At 33.5% G+C, this 15,955-nt stretch overlaps 1 protein-coding gene across 2 annotated transcripts in view; it reads right to left on the bottom strand.

Moving 5' to 3' along the window:
* Nucleotides 1–15,955, bottom strand: part of LOC149736251 (MAM and LDL-receptor class A domain-containing protein 2-like) — a 102,215-nt gene that overhangs the window by 29,394 nt on the left and 56,866 nt on the right. For both annotated transcript variants that reach the window (XM_089876945.1, XM_089876946.1), the window contains exons 115-149: nt 15,489–15,610; nt 14,748–14,908; nt 14,309–14,438; nt 13,954–14,168; nt 13,681–13,837; nt 13,272–13,435; nt 12,788–13,013; nt 12,595–12,730; nt 12,251–12,361; nt 11,724–11,871; nt 11,230–11,419; nt 10,588–10,824; nt 10,139–10,327; nt 9,603–9,750; nt 9,171–9,270; nt 7,947–8,083; nt 7,660–7,786; nt 7,478–7,604; nt 6,980–7,102; nt 6,649–6,767; nt 6,235–6,429; nt 5,652–5,827; nt 5,239–5,443; nt 4,794–4,953; nt 4,326–4,438; nt 4,107–4,268; nt 3,613–3,819; nt 3,157–3,332; nt 2,625–2,784; nt 2,139–2,267; nt 1,895–2,079; nt 1,373–1,628; nt 1,061–1,227; nt 703–967; nt 196–402 (exon numbers count right to left, since the gene is read on the bottom strand). In XM_089876945.1, the coding sequence (XP_089733071.1) occupies nt 196–402; nt 703–967; nt 1,061–1,227; nt 1,373–1,628; nt 1,895–2,079; nt 2,139–2,267; nt 2,625–2,784; nt 3,157–3,332; nt 3,613–3,819; nt 4,107–4,268; nt 4,326–4,438; nt 4,794–4,953; nt 5,239–5,443; nt 5,652–5,827; nt 6,235–6,429; nt 6,649–6,767; nt 6,980–7,102; nt 7,478–7,604; nt 7,660–7,786; nt 7,947–8,083; nt 9,171–9,270; nt 9,603–9,750; nt 10,139–10,327; nt 10,588–10,824; nt 11,230–11,419; nt 11,724–11,871; nt 12,251–12,361; nt 12,595–12,730; nt 12,788–13,013; nt 13,272–13,435; nt 13,681–13,837; nt 13,954–14,168; nt 14,309–14,438; nt 14,748–14,908; nt 15,489–15,610 (5,830 nt within the window). The remainder of the gene's footprint in view (nt 1–195; nt 403–702; nt 968–1,060; nt 1,228–1,372; nt 1,629–1,894; nt 2,080–2,138; nt 2,268–2,624; nt 2,785–3,156; nt 3,333–3,612; nt 3,820–4,106; nt 4,269–4,325; nt 4,439–4,793; nt 4,954–5,238; nt 5,444–5,651; nt 5,828–6,234; nt 6,430–6,648; nt 6,768–6,979; nt 7,103–7,477; nt 7,605–7,659; nt 7,787–7,946; nt 8,084–9,170; nt 9,271–9,602; nt 9,751–10,138; nt 10,328–10,587; nt 10,825–11,229; nt 11,420–11,723; nt 11,872–12,250; nt 12,362–12,594; nt 12,731–12,787; nt 13,014–13,271; nt 13,436–13,680; nt 13,838–13,953; nt 14,169–14,308; nt 14,439–14,747; nt 14,909–15,488; nt 15,611–15,955) is intronic.

Raw genomic sequence — 15,955 nt, 5'->3', positions numbered from 1 at the left:
ATATGACAACAATTGTTTAACGTATCACAACTTCACAACAAAGGTATAAAAATACTCCATCAAGCCTGTTGACTTCCCATTACAAATTTCATAGCCATTATGCTATGATAGGTATGTTATAAAGTACAACTTCTTTCATTTTTATGTGGCATTTAGTTTTCAAAAAATATAATCAATTACAACATACATATCTACCTGTCTCAGTTTCAAACACAGCTTGCCACTGATATGATGAAGCAAACATTTCAGCCGACCCAAACCTCCACACATCTCCCTGGTTTGATGTACGTTGCCAAGAAATTACTTCTTGATAAAAGTTTGTTCCATTTCCAATACTTTGCTTAATTCTTAACGGAGCAGTATCATCAGACATATGGTACCAGAAAGACAGGCAGTTTCCACCTAAAATAAAATAAGTTTTCTTAAGATTACATTGAGTAAAACATAGAATAGGAAATAACACGTCAATCTTTAAAACAAACAACAAATAAAAACAATGTAATAAAAGATGGAAGTTAAACCCAAGTGAAAATAAATTTAGGACATTATGTTGCTGGATTTCAAATATGCATGTATAAAACAGAATGATGATTGCTTATTAAACAGAGCAAGGTCGAACAACTGGAAGTTTTAACACATGCGTACCAGGTTTGCAAATTTGTGACCGGCTGTTTTAAAAAAAACATCAAATATGGTTCTTACCAAGACAGTAACCCCAGTAACCAGCATATACAGCAGTAGTGGAACACCAAGCCTTATCCGAATCATCATAAGTGCAAGTATGATATGTCTTCCCATTATATGTGAATGGGAACGCACAGCGTTGTCCACTACCTGTACCTCCACTTGTCCATATTATACCAGTTTCATCACAATTAACATAACCATCACCACCTTGGTACACAGGGTCAGTTGAACACCACAGTTGGTCGTGATCAACATTGGTACATTCATAATATGTTTTACCCTAAGAATTAAACCATGTAAACAAAACATTATAAAACAAAGTGTATGTAAAAAAATGATTTAAAGTTTGTTAAAAAAACATTTTATTTCTTACATTGTATTCAAACGGAAAAACACAAGCTGCTTTCTGACCAGAAAAATAGACAGCTGATAGAAATCGTGCTTTTGCTCCAATGTCACTGCCTTCATTTGGATCAGCAGACATGTAATAACCAGCATCATTTGTTGTGTGGTCTGTATTTGGTCCATTGCCTGTTCCACCTAAACAAACCGATGTTAAAACTTAATTGATTATTTTTTATAAATTGTCTACATTAAACCAGTGTTCCTCAAAACTCAAGCCTCTAAAAAAGTTAACATAACAAAAAACAGTTAAAAACATTTCCATGGATTACTGTGCATATACCAAGTTGAGTTCTTTTCCACATAAAATCAGCTGCTTGGTCATTGAACCAGTTACACGTGTCTTGTTCAAATTCACAACCAACATCAGACTCTGGGCAAAATCCATCAACAAATGTGACATCATCAATAGACAGGTCACCACTCCAACCATTGTTACGTTGAATAACAAATGATAAACGATAAGCTGATGCTGTGCTGGTCCAATGTACATCTGCGGGTCGCCATATGTCATCTTCACTTCCTTCTCTTGACCATATCTACATCATTAGATGATGTATTATATTTTATGACATTATTCATTATAGTACAACAATTAGGGAAACATGTTTTTAAAACTGATAAAGGAAGCAAAATACTCTAATAGCAGAAATGCAACGGGTAAAGTGATAATAATGCTTCGATCAACCAAAGCCAGTAACAGGTGAAACATAATTACACTGAGAAGTCTAGCGCACATTTAAAGTTGTGTTAGTAGAGATAGGCATGTATACACAAGGAAACAATGTAATCTTAGCAAACCAACCTCATTTAAACTACCATCTTCTGTATGTGTTGACAACATCAGTTTACCAACATTAGACCCAAACATATGGTAGAAGAATGAAACACAAATTCCATTGACAGCTGTTGGTGGATAGTACTTATCCGTCGATAAATATGCAAGTGATATATCTGACATATCCGCCCCATGACCATGCATGTAGTATCCTTCAATTTATATAAATATATATTAAACTCATACTGTATTTTTAAAAAAATTTTTATACCTGTTTCAGCATATTGTACAATTTTAGCAATACCATTATTTTTAGGCACATAAACACATTGGAACCACTGAGGTAAGCTGTTTGTGTCTCGAACTTTTTGAGTCAACATAGCCCAAGCATCTCGAACACCTTTAAATAGATATACAGTATAAATAAATGCCTATTATTAATGTTCACGTGGCACTTTGGGTGTTCTATTTCATACACTTCGGACACACTTACAAGTTACCATCTACATAACATTGTAGGTGATACTTTTATTTAGTATTCTGTATAAAAACAACTCATTAGTGAACACTGGGTTGGGGCAATTACCATTAGGTGCCGTTTTTAATACAGTTTTGCCAACATTATGGGCAAATGAGCTTTGAACCTGGTAATCTCTGGTTACAAGGCACATGCTTAAACTATTTTGCTACAGTGTCACCACCATTGTGCCATAAATATAAAGCAGAATTTAAAGCCAAGTATATAAGCTTTATGTACCAACTGTTTGCACGGGGCAGTTCCCACCACCGGCACCCAAACTTTCCATAAAAGCAACATCACTTTCATCAAACAAGACTCCTTGTGTTGCATCCATTACAGCTATTGCTATAACTGATTCAAATGGGACACTGTCCAAAAAAGTGATCATGTCTTTAACCTGTTGGTGTAAAAAGATTTAGTGTAAACAAATAAATATCAGTTCTTTATCGGCAAATGGCAAAGCAAAGTGTTTTAATATAATATACTGAATAATTAACTATGGTATGTCATTTTGTAAGTGATTATACTTTTATGTTTTATTTCTGTATTGGTGACAATTTGGGAAACTGTTTAGTGACCACTGGGCTTGAGCAAAAATACAATAATACGTTTCCCCCCAGGACAAACACACCCACAATGGTGTATACAGCCATGAACCAGGTGTCCATTGAATATGATTCGAGTGTTCTAACCACTACACTAGACTGTTGTGATAATACATAATGTGTAAGTGATCCAAAATACACAATTTGAAACATAATTTACTTACAGCACTTGCATATCCATATGTATCAAAATAGACACTTGTTATATCTTTGGTTCTTGGATTTATAACAACAACATTATGTCCACGTTGGTTTGCTGCATAGTCAATCCCATTAACTTCAATTTTGCAATAATTTCCATCTTCAAAACCAGCCGATTCAATGTTCACATGATAAACACCTTTAGAGAGAGAACAAAACCAATATTATATATTTATTCAGATGTGCTGGGGCAACTCAAAATTCATGAATCTATATGTGACTAAAAAGACCTTATACCACTAACTAACTTTATGATGATTTGTTTGGCTTGTTACAGCAATATTAGTATCATTCTGTGTCTTACCCAGGCACAGCAAATATAGTACTAGAACCCTGACTTTCTTTGGTTATAAGTTCTGTGACCACTGTTAATGGTGTCAATAAAATTGTTTAACTAAACTAATATAATAAGATCTTACTGTCTCCTCCTGTTGTATGATCAAATGAAGGTCCATGTCCAAGATCTGTTCCATCAGATGAAGTACCAGTCTGTCTCTGCCATATCATGTCCACACCACTATTTTCCCAACCACACTGATTTGTTTCAAAAGTGCAATCCTCTGGCATGACACTATATATTGGTGGCGGTATAGTGGTGGGTGGAGACGCACTTGTTAAAATGTCTCCTGAGAAAAAATAAAAATGAAATTAATCTTTGTGACACTAAACTAAAATAGAACACATTTATAAACCTGTTGAATTTAAAATTTACACATTGAGACAATTCATCCAAACATTTTTTGTGTGATCATCCCTTTGAGATAGTGATTAAATTATTCATTACAAATATCTTTAATAGAGTGGTATGTAAACTTTCTTATTGTTTCATGTAACTATGGTACATATAAAGTATCATAGTATCAAACTAATGGAACTATAATATAAAAATGTTTATATAACCTTAGATGCTTACCTTGGCAATTAGCTCCAATGTCTAAGTTTATATCATCAAGTGCAATGTCTGATGCATCAGCAACAGTGCTCTTAATAACTTCGAACACAATTCTGTATGGAACCTCAATTTTGATATCCAAACGCTTCTTTTTCCATTGGTCACCTTGGTTACCACTCAAACCTGTATTTGAAATTAAAGCTTAAGAACTGCTGTGACAGTTTATATATATTTGCTTACCCCATAGTGTGCTAAAACCATATTCAGTTTGAATAAGAACATTAAGCTCTCCTGTGGACCTGCCGCTCATGTGATACCAAAATTGCAAACAGGTTCCAACAGTGGGACTTAATCTGCAGTTAAATGAAAATGAACATAAACTGTTTTTGAACAGCTTATATCGCAAAACGAATGTTATATTAAGGCACATTACATATGGCATTGTGACAATATTATGCTTGGGGTATGGCTTAAAACTATATTAAAGAAACCAAATATTTTTATTGGGGGGTTTCTTTAGTATAATTTTAGGACAATTTATTTTTAGATTTATTTAAGATCATGTTTTGCCAGTTTCTGTATATGTCAGATAATTATTTGTTACCCAAAGTATTATTTATCCATGCAAAAAGCATTAACTGATATGCTAATTTATCTGTTGGTTAAAGTAGAAATACAGCATATCACAAAAATAAAGGAATATCTTACTTTTCTGATGTGAGTCTTGCATTTTCACCACCAAGATTTAATGAAGTTGATTCCACATAAATATAATGTCCTTCGTCCGTGCCTGTTGTATGATCAGCTGTTGGTCCTGTGTATGAGCTCGGGGTTGCACCACTGCTCCAAATCCAATCAAAATCATCACCTATAATATAAACAATGTACGAGTTATATATAACACATGTATACAACACTGTGCTCTCTGGGTTGCCATTTGGTCAGGTCACTGACTACAATAGATTAAAAATGTCACATGACTCTAATTGTAAAATAAAAGCCATTATATTGTATGCTTGCAAATAGTTATGTAAAGTATACATGTAGTCATTTTTGTTTGGCTAAATATTACGCTGCTTCTCTATGATAAATATTTGGACTGCCATAAAAAAGATTTAAAAACGGTGATATAGAATAAAAAAGTATAATGTACCTTCTCCATATGTATTATGCCAGCCACACAATCCAGTTTCAAAGTTACAATTCCCTTTTGGTGCACAAGATCCTTGTGTAAGTTTCACATCATCAACAGCTATGGAATATGGGTTTGATACATCAGCTATTACTGCTTCCATTATAACCGAATACGGTGTGTCACTACTTGTAATTGTTACTGATGCGTATTCCCATAGGTCACCCTGAATTAGGTTTTAACAATTTATAGTTAACAGATTATTAGATCTTTTGTTTAACATCAGTCAAGATTGTGGATACATATGTATACATTTGATATCATACATCTATAAAAAAGGAGCGATGTTGAAATAGTTCAATTATCATTTCATTAATTAAATATCCAAGTTAAAATTTGAAGATATAAACATAACATCAAACAAGTTAATCTACCTGATTTCCAGACAAAGACCATACAAGTTTATCAATAAACAAATCATCCAATCTTTTGTAAATATTTAAAGTTCCGGGATTGTTCTCATCTGTTTTACCATACATGTAATACCAAAACTCCAAACAATCAGCTTCACTTTGTGGGAAAACGTGAGTCACAAGTTGACATTTTGAACCTTGGTTATGTAATAGTTAGTTTTTATACAACACTCATTTATCCCAACGTGACAGGGCAATGCAAATAATAATAAAATGTGGCTGGCATATCGGGTTTCCTATATATAGTTCATGATGGGAAAAAATCCTATATATAGTTCATGATGGGATATATATAGTTCATGATGGGAAAAATAAATGGCACTTATTTATCCTCACATGGAGGGACAAAACAGTTATAACACAGATGTTCTATTTCATACACCACTTATGAGCGACAGGTATGCAAATTTGTGAGTGATTAGCTTTGTTTTCTTTTCTATGCATGGCTGACAAATTATACAACCCATCAGTGACTAATGGGTTAGAACCTTGAAGAATCTTGCCCCACAGATCCCACAATAAAAAATAATACCAATAATTATACCTGGAGTTGTGTGAGCGTAAGCGCCATTATAAAGATATGAACCAGATGAAGATCTTGATGTATGATCCACAGATGGTCGATAATCACCAGCACCTTCAGCTTTCTCCACCCACCATGTATAATCACCATCACCATCCTTCCAATTACATTTATTTGCCTCAAAATTACATTCCGTCTGTGGCTCAGGACAGTCACCTGTTATTTATTATTTTCATTATCCCATCTGGGAATATATAAGCAAGGTATAAATAAGTCTAAAATAGATTTTGTGGCAAGTTGTTATTATACGGTTATTTCAAGATTCACTCTGGTTTTCAACGTGATAAAGGTTTTGAAATACATTATTTAAAAAATAAAGGTAGTGAAACTGGTGCTACTTATTTATAACTGTGCTATAACATGTTTAATAATTACCATTTAATATAAGCACATCATCAATTGCAATATCACCATCATAGCCACCTCGGAATGCAACGAATCTTAACTGCCAATTAAAATATGTCGACCAATCGTGAACCTGTGCTTGCTTCCACCTAGGGTGAGAAATAATATAATCAAGCATGTAAACCTGAGCCTGGTATCACAAACTAAGTTATTTTAAGCGTAGTTGATTTGTTTCTTGTGTTTGACAACTTGGACAATCTATTAGTTACTACGTGGTTGGACCAATCACTTGCCCAAAACACATCGTAAGCGTACCAGAATCAAATAGCACTGATAAAAACATAAGAAATAATCAACATACATGTTTCCTTGTGTTCCAGTTTGTGACCATATTACATTCCACTCATCATAGCCAGTGTCGGATTTCCCCCATTTTTTGATTTCCAGGTTGAGGGTACCAATGCTCGGACCATACATGTGGTACCTTTATAAAAACCAAATTTAGCATCATATGCATTTATTAGAATTAAAGTTAATGTGCCAAATCTAGCCTCAATCCTAGGTCCCTGGTGAGCTGCTAAAAGACTTATTCCTTTTATGCATGAATGTATCTTGTTTATCCTTACGTGAGGCCCTCAGCCAAACATGCTCTAAATTATGATAGCTTCGAAGCTGAAATCTGATTTCCCGAGGATGAGGCGAGAGCTCCAACCAGTGTGTCATGGCACGGGTGTACAAATCATTACATAATCTTTCTAAATTTGATAACCAAAAACAAACATGAGAAAGACAGGAATTATTGATAAAATCATTAAAATACACACATTAACAATATTAAATGGTTTGTAATAATATTTACCAGAATGTGATGCATTTTCCATTTCCCGGCATTGCTGTTTGATTCATAGTAGTTAAAACTGCGGCTAAATCTGGCTGTAGTCTGCTACCAGCATCAATAAACATGTATTCACCACTACCACCTTTGCCTTTATAGTAAATTCACATTAACACATATAATGACATGTAACAACACAATAATACCTTGTGTGTGATCATATGATGGACCAGTGTTAAGAATATCATCTGTGCCAGGTTTACGTTTCCAATTAAAATCATCATGCTGATAATTAAACCAACCACACTGCCCATTATCAAAATCACAATCCAACTGCAAAATAATGTTCACTTATTTATCTTTGCTTGCTAACCTAATGTTACAGCATCCATATCCTATTGTGCACCATATGCTTCGGTGACCACTGGACTTATGTACTATGATGATGAACTAAATGTTTAAAATAATATTAAGATGTTTTAAAAGATAATACCTGGTCATAATGTGGAGGTATGTCACCAGGTTGACAGTATTGAAATTGAACATCATCCACAGCAAGGTCGTTACAATCAAATCCTCTTAAACAGGGCATGCCAACAATCTTAACATGAAACCCCGCATCCCAATCGCCTGCAACCAAAATATTACAATTCTTAACGGTTGGTCATGCATCACCCCCATGTTAAGCTTTTAGATCTCTTTTTGTTTACATTTTCACATGAAATTATATCCTAAACTTTAAACTAGCAGTATCTTCCTAACTGTTTTTCAACTTAATTAGGCTTGTGCCGTTTTTTATGTTTGTTCTCCTGTTGCTGCAAGTCATAAAAAAACGTAAAAAGCTCTTAAAAGGTTAAAAAACAAATTCAACCGCTGGAGTAAAAAATATTGGCTGTGAGACAATGCATGGGATTGTCTGTTAGAAAAAAATCACTCAACTTTAATCGTTTTTGGTTTTTAAAATTTTAGAGAAATTTAAACTTTATTTCTGATTTGGCCTAATAAATGCTTCTTCTTTAAGAATATGTATAAAAAATTGTAAAACATAGACTTTATTATGTTTAAATTTCCGATAGGACATAGCTATATAATATGCTGACTCTGCACTTTTTTCTATAAGCTAATTTTTAACACTTTTTTACAATGTTCAAAATGTCTCACTAGTACCTGCTGTACCATTTTCTTTATAAAAAAGTAAATTGCTTGTGTTAAACATTAGGTCCGAATAATTGCTGAGTCAGCATAACCTGGTAAGTAGGTAGGTTCAATCGAAAAATTAAAACATAATAAAGTTTACGTTTTTTTATATATTCACAAAGAGACATTTATTGTACCAAGTCCAAAATAAAATTTGACTTTTCTTCAGTACTTTAGAAACGGTCAAAGTTCCGTGTCTTTTTTTCTTATGGGAAATCCTATGCATTGTCAAAACAGCCAAATTGTTTTACTGTGGCGGATTTTTTTACGCAATTTTTTAAAAGCTGTATTATTTTACAAAACTTTGATGATACCTTTAGGTCACATTTAGGCATCTCTATCCATATATAAAATTTAATTTTTGTTGGTATGCACCCTTAACTACCAGGTTTGTATTTACCAAAACAATTACATGAGAAATTACAATAAGCCCAATCCCAACGTTAACTATATAAGCTCCTTGGGATTTATGGTAAAATTATATATTTTTTTTTAAAAAAGTAAGAGAATCTTGTGTTACCTATCTCCACAACCCCTTGTACCCATTCATTAGGTTGGTTGGATATTCTTATCCATGATATTTGAAAATCTCGTCTTTCATCGGGTGCAAAGTTTCCAACCTTTATATTCCGTACAAATTTGATGACAATAATTAAACAATTAAAAAACAATGAAAGAAATATATATATATTCCTACATGGCAAGATAACAAAGGCTATGCCGCGGGTGTCTTATTGCGCACCATTACGTTTTTACACATCCGACCACTTGGATCTACAAACACTTCGTGGATGATTTTTTGAGGTACTTTTTATTGTTGATTGACTGCCAACTTTGACAAACTATTACTTGCCATTTGGTTGTAGCAATATCCATTACATGACTTGTCGAAAACACACCCACAAGACTACCAGCACTAAGAACTACATTGCCCTTACTAAAACATTTTTACCTGTATCATCGTTATTCCCGAGTGTGCAGTACCTCCTTGATAATGCATGAAGGTCATGGTACATGCTAATCCGGTTTGACCAAACGGTGGACTCATTAGTTCTGCTGAAGCCAGGAATGTACTTTGTGTAGCATCGACGTGCATGAAGCTAGAATGAATTTGGTTTGGATTTATCTAACATGTTATAAGATAAATGTTATGTATCACTTTAAATATGAAAGCAAAGAACCAATTGTATACCGGTGGGTTGATTAATTGTCATTAAGTGTTTTGCCCAAAGAGGTATATCTGTACAATGGTATCAGTGACGATCTTTAAACCTTAACCTCTGAATTAGAGACAGTCATGCTAACCACTGTGTCAGACTGGTGTAAGTGGCAATAAGACTACACATAAAATTACAGAGGTTTTTATGCGATTGAACTGGTTTATTAATTCCTGGTACTCATTATTACTGAAGTTTTGCTGCTTAGACGTGCTGGGTAATTCTGTTACCCTAAAAAAAGAGTTGTTTAACATGAAAATAGGAAACTCACAATCCATTTGGATTTCCACTTCCATCAGTATTAGGACCTAATGGATCAACAACAATTGTTGCATTCTCTCTGTTCCATTTATAATGTCCTGAACTCCAATCACTCCAACCACACCAGGAATCTTCAAAATCACAATTTCCACACATTGTTTCATCAGAACCATCTAGACAGTCTGGTTTAAAGTCACACCTGTAATTATAAACCATAAGGTAAAACATTATAACACAAGTGTTTTGTTTCATACACCTTATGGTTGTAGACAACTTATCATATATAACGCTTTGTGACTGAGTGTTTTTGGTTTATTTTTCTGTATGTTTGTGTGTCTGATATTTTGGACAGTCCATTGGGTTGGAGGCTTTAAAGAAGGTAAAAAGTAGAACATGACCATAAATAAAACCTCTAAAAATGAACTGTTATGGGGGCACACAATATTTCCAATCACATACCATAAGTTGCTATCAATGCATGTTCGATCTTGACACATATGTTGGTAGCTAGGACAAGGACTTTGTGTAGGAACTGGAGTTGTTCCAGTAGGAAGTATCTGGTTATCAGAGACAACACAACCATATCGAAAAACAAGGTCATCTAATGTAATATCTCCATAATCTTGTCCACCTACTTTAGCAACAATCACAAGTTGCCATGGCTGGGCAAACAATTCATTTAACTCCAAGTTGAACCTAAATAAAAAAAAAACAGTTAGAAGCTACATCACATTTTATAACTGTCTCAAAAATTAAGTACCAAGCTGTTAGCAATAAAAGGCAATAGAGTATAGGAGTCTGAGTTAGGGCTTGGTTTCTTGTGACTATTGGTTTGATGTTCGAACAGTTTTTTTTACCATTTCAGTGTTTGTAGGCATAGGTTATTAACGACTAAAAGTGCTGACTATAAATACCAAGCGATTTGCTTATCATTTCAAGAGACTATAAAAAAAGACCATGCACAAGTCTGCTTTTCGTGAGTAAAAAATGTTAGAAAAAAAATCGTGAGTAAAAAATGTTAGATTTGGACTTAAGATTACAACCACTGATATTACCATACAGAATAATCAAATGCATTAATGTTTAACTAGGCTGGCATACCTGGAAAAGAATGAAGTTTGGTCACTTCTCTGCCATAGCAGTTTTAATTCACCACCTTTCTCAGTCCTGTAGTAAACAAATAAACCACCACCTTCTATTTGGGTTGTTAGGTGTGCATAAAATACAAAGAAACACTGATCTTCACCAGTTGTGGGTTCAAACACAGGACTCACAAGTCTTGCTGTGTCTCCTGGAAAGTTAATAGCATCATGGAAAAATTCCTTTCTAATTACCTGTTCTTTAGCTTTCAAGAGCGATAATACAATAAAATAAACTAGATTTTGATTCTAGTACATCTTAAATGTAGACAAACTTTTACTGCTTTTAGTGTAATCGACATTTCACTCGTTATTTTCATTGGTTGCTCAATTACACTTCCATTGTCAATTTTGCTTAACCAGTTGTTTATTTTAAATTTTTTCTATACTGGACTGAATAATAAAGAAAGTATCATAGTTGTTATTATTATAATAAGAAAAGTATTCTGTTAATACCTTTAAAGTTTGGTCTTTTAGTAGTAACAGTGATATAGCGACCGGTATCTGAGTTTGTAGTATGGTCACGATTAGGTGCAGTTTCACCAGCAACCAAATCGTTGCTGAAGTCAGCTCTCTGTATAACCCAGTTCACATCATCTGTGTACTATACATAACAGTTAATCAGTAACTGAATGAAAAATGTTTATATACAGTGTAGTTATATAAACAATACCCATTTCAACTCAATGTGTGTTTACAGTACATTTGGTTTAACAGTCACACATAATTGAATAATAATTTTCTACTAACAGATATTTATCCACAGTATGTTTTATTGACTCTTGATTTAATGTTATTTACCAATTCATGGTTGTTTTAATTATAGTCTTTGTTACCTTGATCAAAAAGAAAAAACCTATTTTGTTGTTTAGGTTATGAATAAATGTCACTTATTCATCTAATGCTATCCACTTGATAGCTTATAGCATTAACACATACCTAAAATTGTTATATCTAGATATAGATTAATATTAAAATATTACCCTTTCATTTGAAAACATGCAGAAATCTTCATCTTCGAAGTCACATCTTGTATAATCATCACAATTTTTCTCATCCGTTCGATCTCCACAGTTATCAGTAAAGTCACAAACCTATGCCATAGGCCAAGTATATATATGTAAATGTTAACAAACATCTTTACGTCATTTACTCAGCAATTCAAATTGTTCAAATCAAAACCAAACATTTTTTTATTCTTTTCTATTCTATAAGGATGATGTCCTACACCCTGGAATGCCATTGACTGAGTGTCACTTCCTTGAAGTTAGTTAAGCCATTTGGACATCTACCGACATAAGAATGTTAAGGTTACTAACACACTCACCTCCCAACGTGGCACACAACTACCACGGTCACATCGATAATAATAAGTATCACATTGACCACTTTCAACTGGATCCAAACCACAGTTAACAAAAGATATATCATCAATAGCAATACTACCAACAATATCGAAAGCTCTGCAAAACAAAGTTAAAATATAAAAAAAAAGAAAAACTAGTATGTTTCTCACTTACCTAACAGCATAAAATATTATTTCGAAATCGCCTTCAATTCTGCCAAGATTGACAGCTTGGTAATTCCAACTGTAAGGAAAATCTTCCTCTAGTAATTTCCACACTGCTGTCTCTCTGGAACCTTGTCTTACATAAAGTGATAACTCTCCTACTTCAGCATCAGCATATTGTGTTGCACCACGGGTTTCATTATTATATACAATTCTGCCGGCCCGTTTTGTTCGAGCTAAAATGAAAATCATGTTATACTATCTCAATTAACACTTATTTTTTCCTAGAGTACTAAAGTAAAACAAGGTAGTAGCATGGGTGCACTACTATAAAAATGTGGCTTTATAAACTTTATGCCCATTTTTGAATTACCAAGTAAGCAGATTGTATACACACAGACAACGATAGCAATCTAAATTTAGTATCTTCTAGTTATTTATAATCTTTATGTTATAAAAATTACTAAGTTCATATAATTATATCACACATTTACCAGTTGGTGCACAATCTCCATAACAAGGATAGCAAGCCCGATCTCTTGCATCAAAACAGCAACCAATATGTTCACCATTGCAAACACCATCCTCACAGTTAAGGTTGGGAGCTAAACCAGGACAATTCCAACCAACATTCAAGTCGCGCATATGATAGTAAAACCTAGATTTATTCAAAAATCAAAATTACACATATAACTTGTAACACTAATCTTAAAAATATTGATTTATTGCTATGATGCCTCAATTTAAATAAAAAATAGCCATTATAACACGGGTAATTTATGTTGACCTTTCGCATAAAGACAAGTTACAACATAGGTGACTTTGTGGGTGGTTCATATTGCTGACACAGCTCATTAGGGACCACTGTGTTAGTCTAGTCAAATAAAATTTAAATGTTTTTACTTTATTTGGCAACTGGCAGAAGCTTGGCGCATAATAGGGCTTTCTAATCGAGCAGGTACATTCTGAGTTCCATCATAAGCTTCAACCGCCCAAAAGTGGCCAAATCCGGTTTGTGTGTCATGGTCATTACCAGGCCCATTGTCTCCAGCCTGATTTGCTTCATATTAACAAATAATGAGGATTATATTATTTATAAGCAATGAAAAGACGCAAAATAACAAAAAACAAGAGTTAACAAAATATGGAAAAATATGAAATAGTAAAATTTTGTACCTTGAACCAACACCCACTGATATTGTCCAGCACTTTTATCCATCCAACCACATGTATATTGATGATTAGCAGCATCTTCAAATTGACACGCACCACATGAGGCTTCATCACTCTTATCCGAACAATCATAAATAAAATCACACTGACTTTCCCCGTCAATTGTTTTGGATTGGTTGGCGCATTTAAACATTGGTAATGGAGTAGGGTGGACACATCTACAAAAAGGATAAGTAGTGTTAAGCTACAAACCAGGTATCTTATGTTTAATAGACTGATGATATGACGAATGCACTACGGCAAGGTAAAATTTAAATTTAATTTCTTTGTTTTAATTAATTAGTATAACCAAACATACGATCCATTTGAGATGGTAAATGCATCATCAATTGAAATAGTTCCACCACCATTGCTAACTTCTGCTTCAATGATAATATAGAATGATGCAGATATAGAGATACTGAACTGAGCTAACTGCCAGCTGTTTGCTATAACAGAAAGATATGCGTTAAGAAAATATACGAATGAAAATAGCTTAATTAAATATAGCTTAGGTTATAACACTGGCTTTTATGCACCTCATTCTTGTGACATACCATGCATTATTTGTTAATTTTGTAAAATTGATAAGCGTACACAAGAGCGCAATGAATGTGAATTTCTGAAGAGCATCAATGCTTAAAATATAAGCAGCAAGCTTAAAGAGTAAACTTCAGTTATAAGGCAATCTGTTACAGCGCTGGAACAAGCTAATTTCATAATTTTGATTTCATATTTTTTTTTTGTTCAATACTTACTTGGAGCTGAGCTAGAAGACCAGGCTTGTTGACTTCCCAACTGTACATTGTGTGTAGAAACAGTAAGCTTTGTAGCAGTTTTAGTTGTTCTATACCAGAAGTTGAAGCAATGGGTTTCTGTTACAAACGGGTAATTTTCGGGAAATAATTCCGACTCAATTCTGCAGGAGAAATGAAATATCACTTATTTGTTATTAGGTGGTGTTAAAACATGAGAAGTAATAGTAAGTAGGGTTGAGAAAGTGTTATATTTGTTGAATCTTCGTTTAAATAAGGTATTGTACAATGCCTTAGTGACCTCATGTGTATAGATTGGTAAATCCGAGTCTAAAAATTAAGTGTTGTTCGATGCATTTTTAAATATTTTTAGATATTTCCACTAAATTTAAATCCCCATCTGTTGTGCATTAAAGTTACATCGACATACAAATCCAAATTGGCACTTTGTCAGTGATGATCAATGGGTTTTAGAATAATTTTAAAGTAACAATATAATAAAAAATCTGATGTAGGAGTGGATAATGGCAGTTATTTAGAAGAAATAATTATTAAAAGCAACATTGTATCACCCAGGTGAACTAATTTTAACTAAATTACATAATTGTATGTTTACATTTGATTCATTATTGTTTCCTAGATAGTTCAAATTGTCAAATCTGAATAGTTTGGATCTAATCCTTACTGGATATAGCAACCTTGATACGAACACACAGGCCACAATAGCGGTAATGTAATAAATACCTGGCTTTGTAACCAGCTGTTTCACCATCAGTTACTAGAGCTAAGTAATGTCCAGAACCTGTACCATGATCACCATCTATTTCTGTTGAATAACGAACCCAATCCAGATCATCATCATGGCTCTACAAATAATGTTGATTTTATGTTCAATATTGCTACTTTGTCATACATATTTCTATGTGTTTGTATTTATGATGTCTTTTAATTGTGATAATGTGAAAACAATAAATCTAAAATCATCAAATTATTTTTAAATTTTCAGCTGACAAAATAAGGAAAGTGAGGGTTTGATTCTATGAGTGTTAGGTTAGGTAAGAAGACATTGGTTGGACACAGTTCATATTTATTATTAATTCTTGGTAGGTAAAGAAGATTAGTAAAACAATTAAAGACCATCTTTTAAACATGTATTTTCTAAAATAAAATATTAAACTATGTGTTCAAACTTGTATAGTTAAAGATCTCAA

This window comes from Ciona robusta, chromosome 4, assembly GCF_009617815.1.
Source record: "Ciona robusta chromosome 4, ASM961781v2".
NCBI lineage: Eukaryota > Metazoa > Chordata > Ascidiacea > Phlebobranchia > Cionidae > Ciona > Ciona robusta.
Note: the sequence above shows the minus strand (reverse complement) of the source record. Positions and strands in the feature narration are given on the sequence as shown.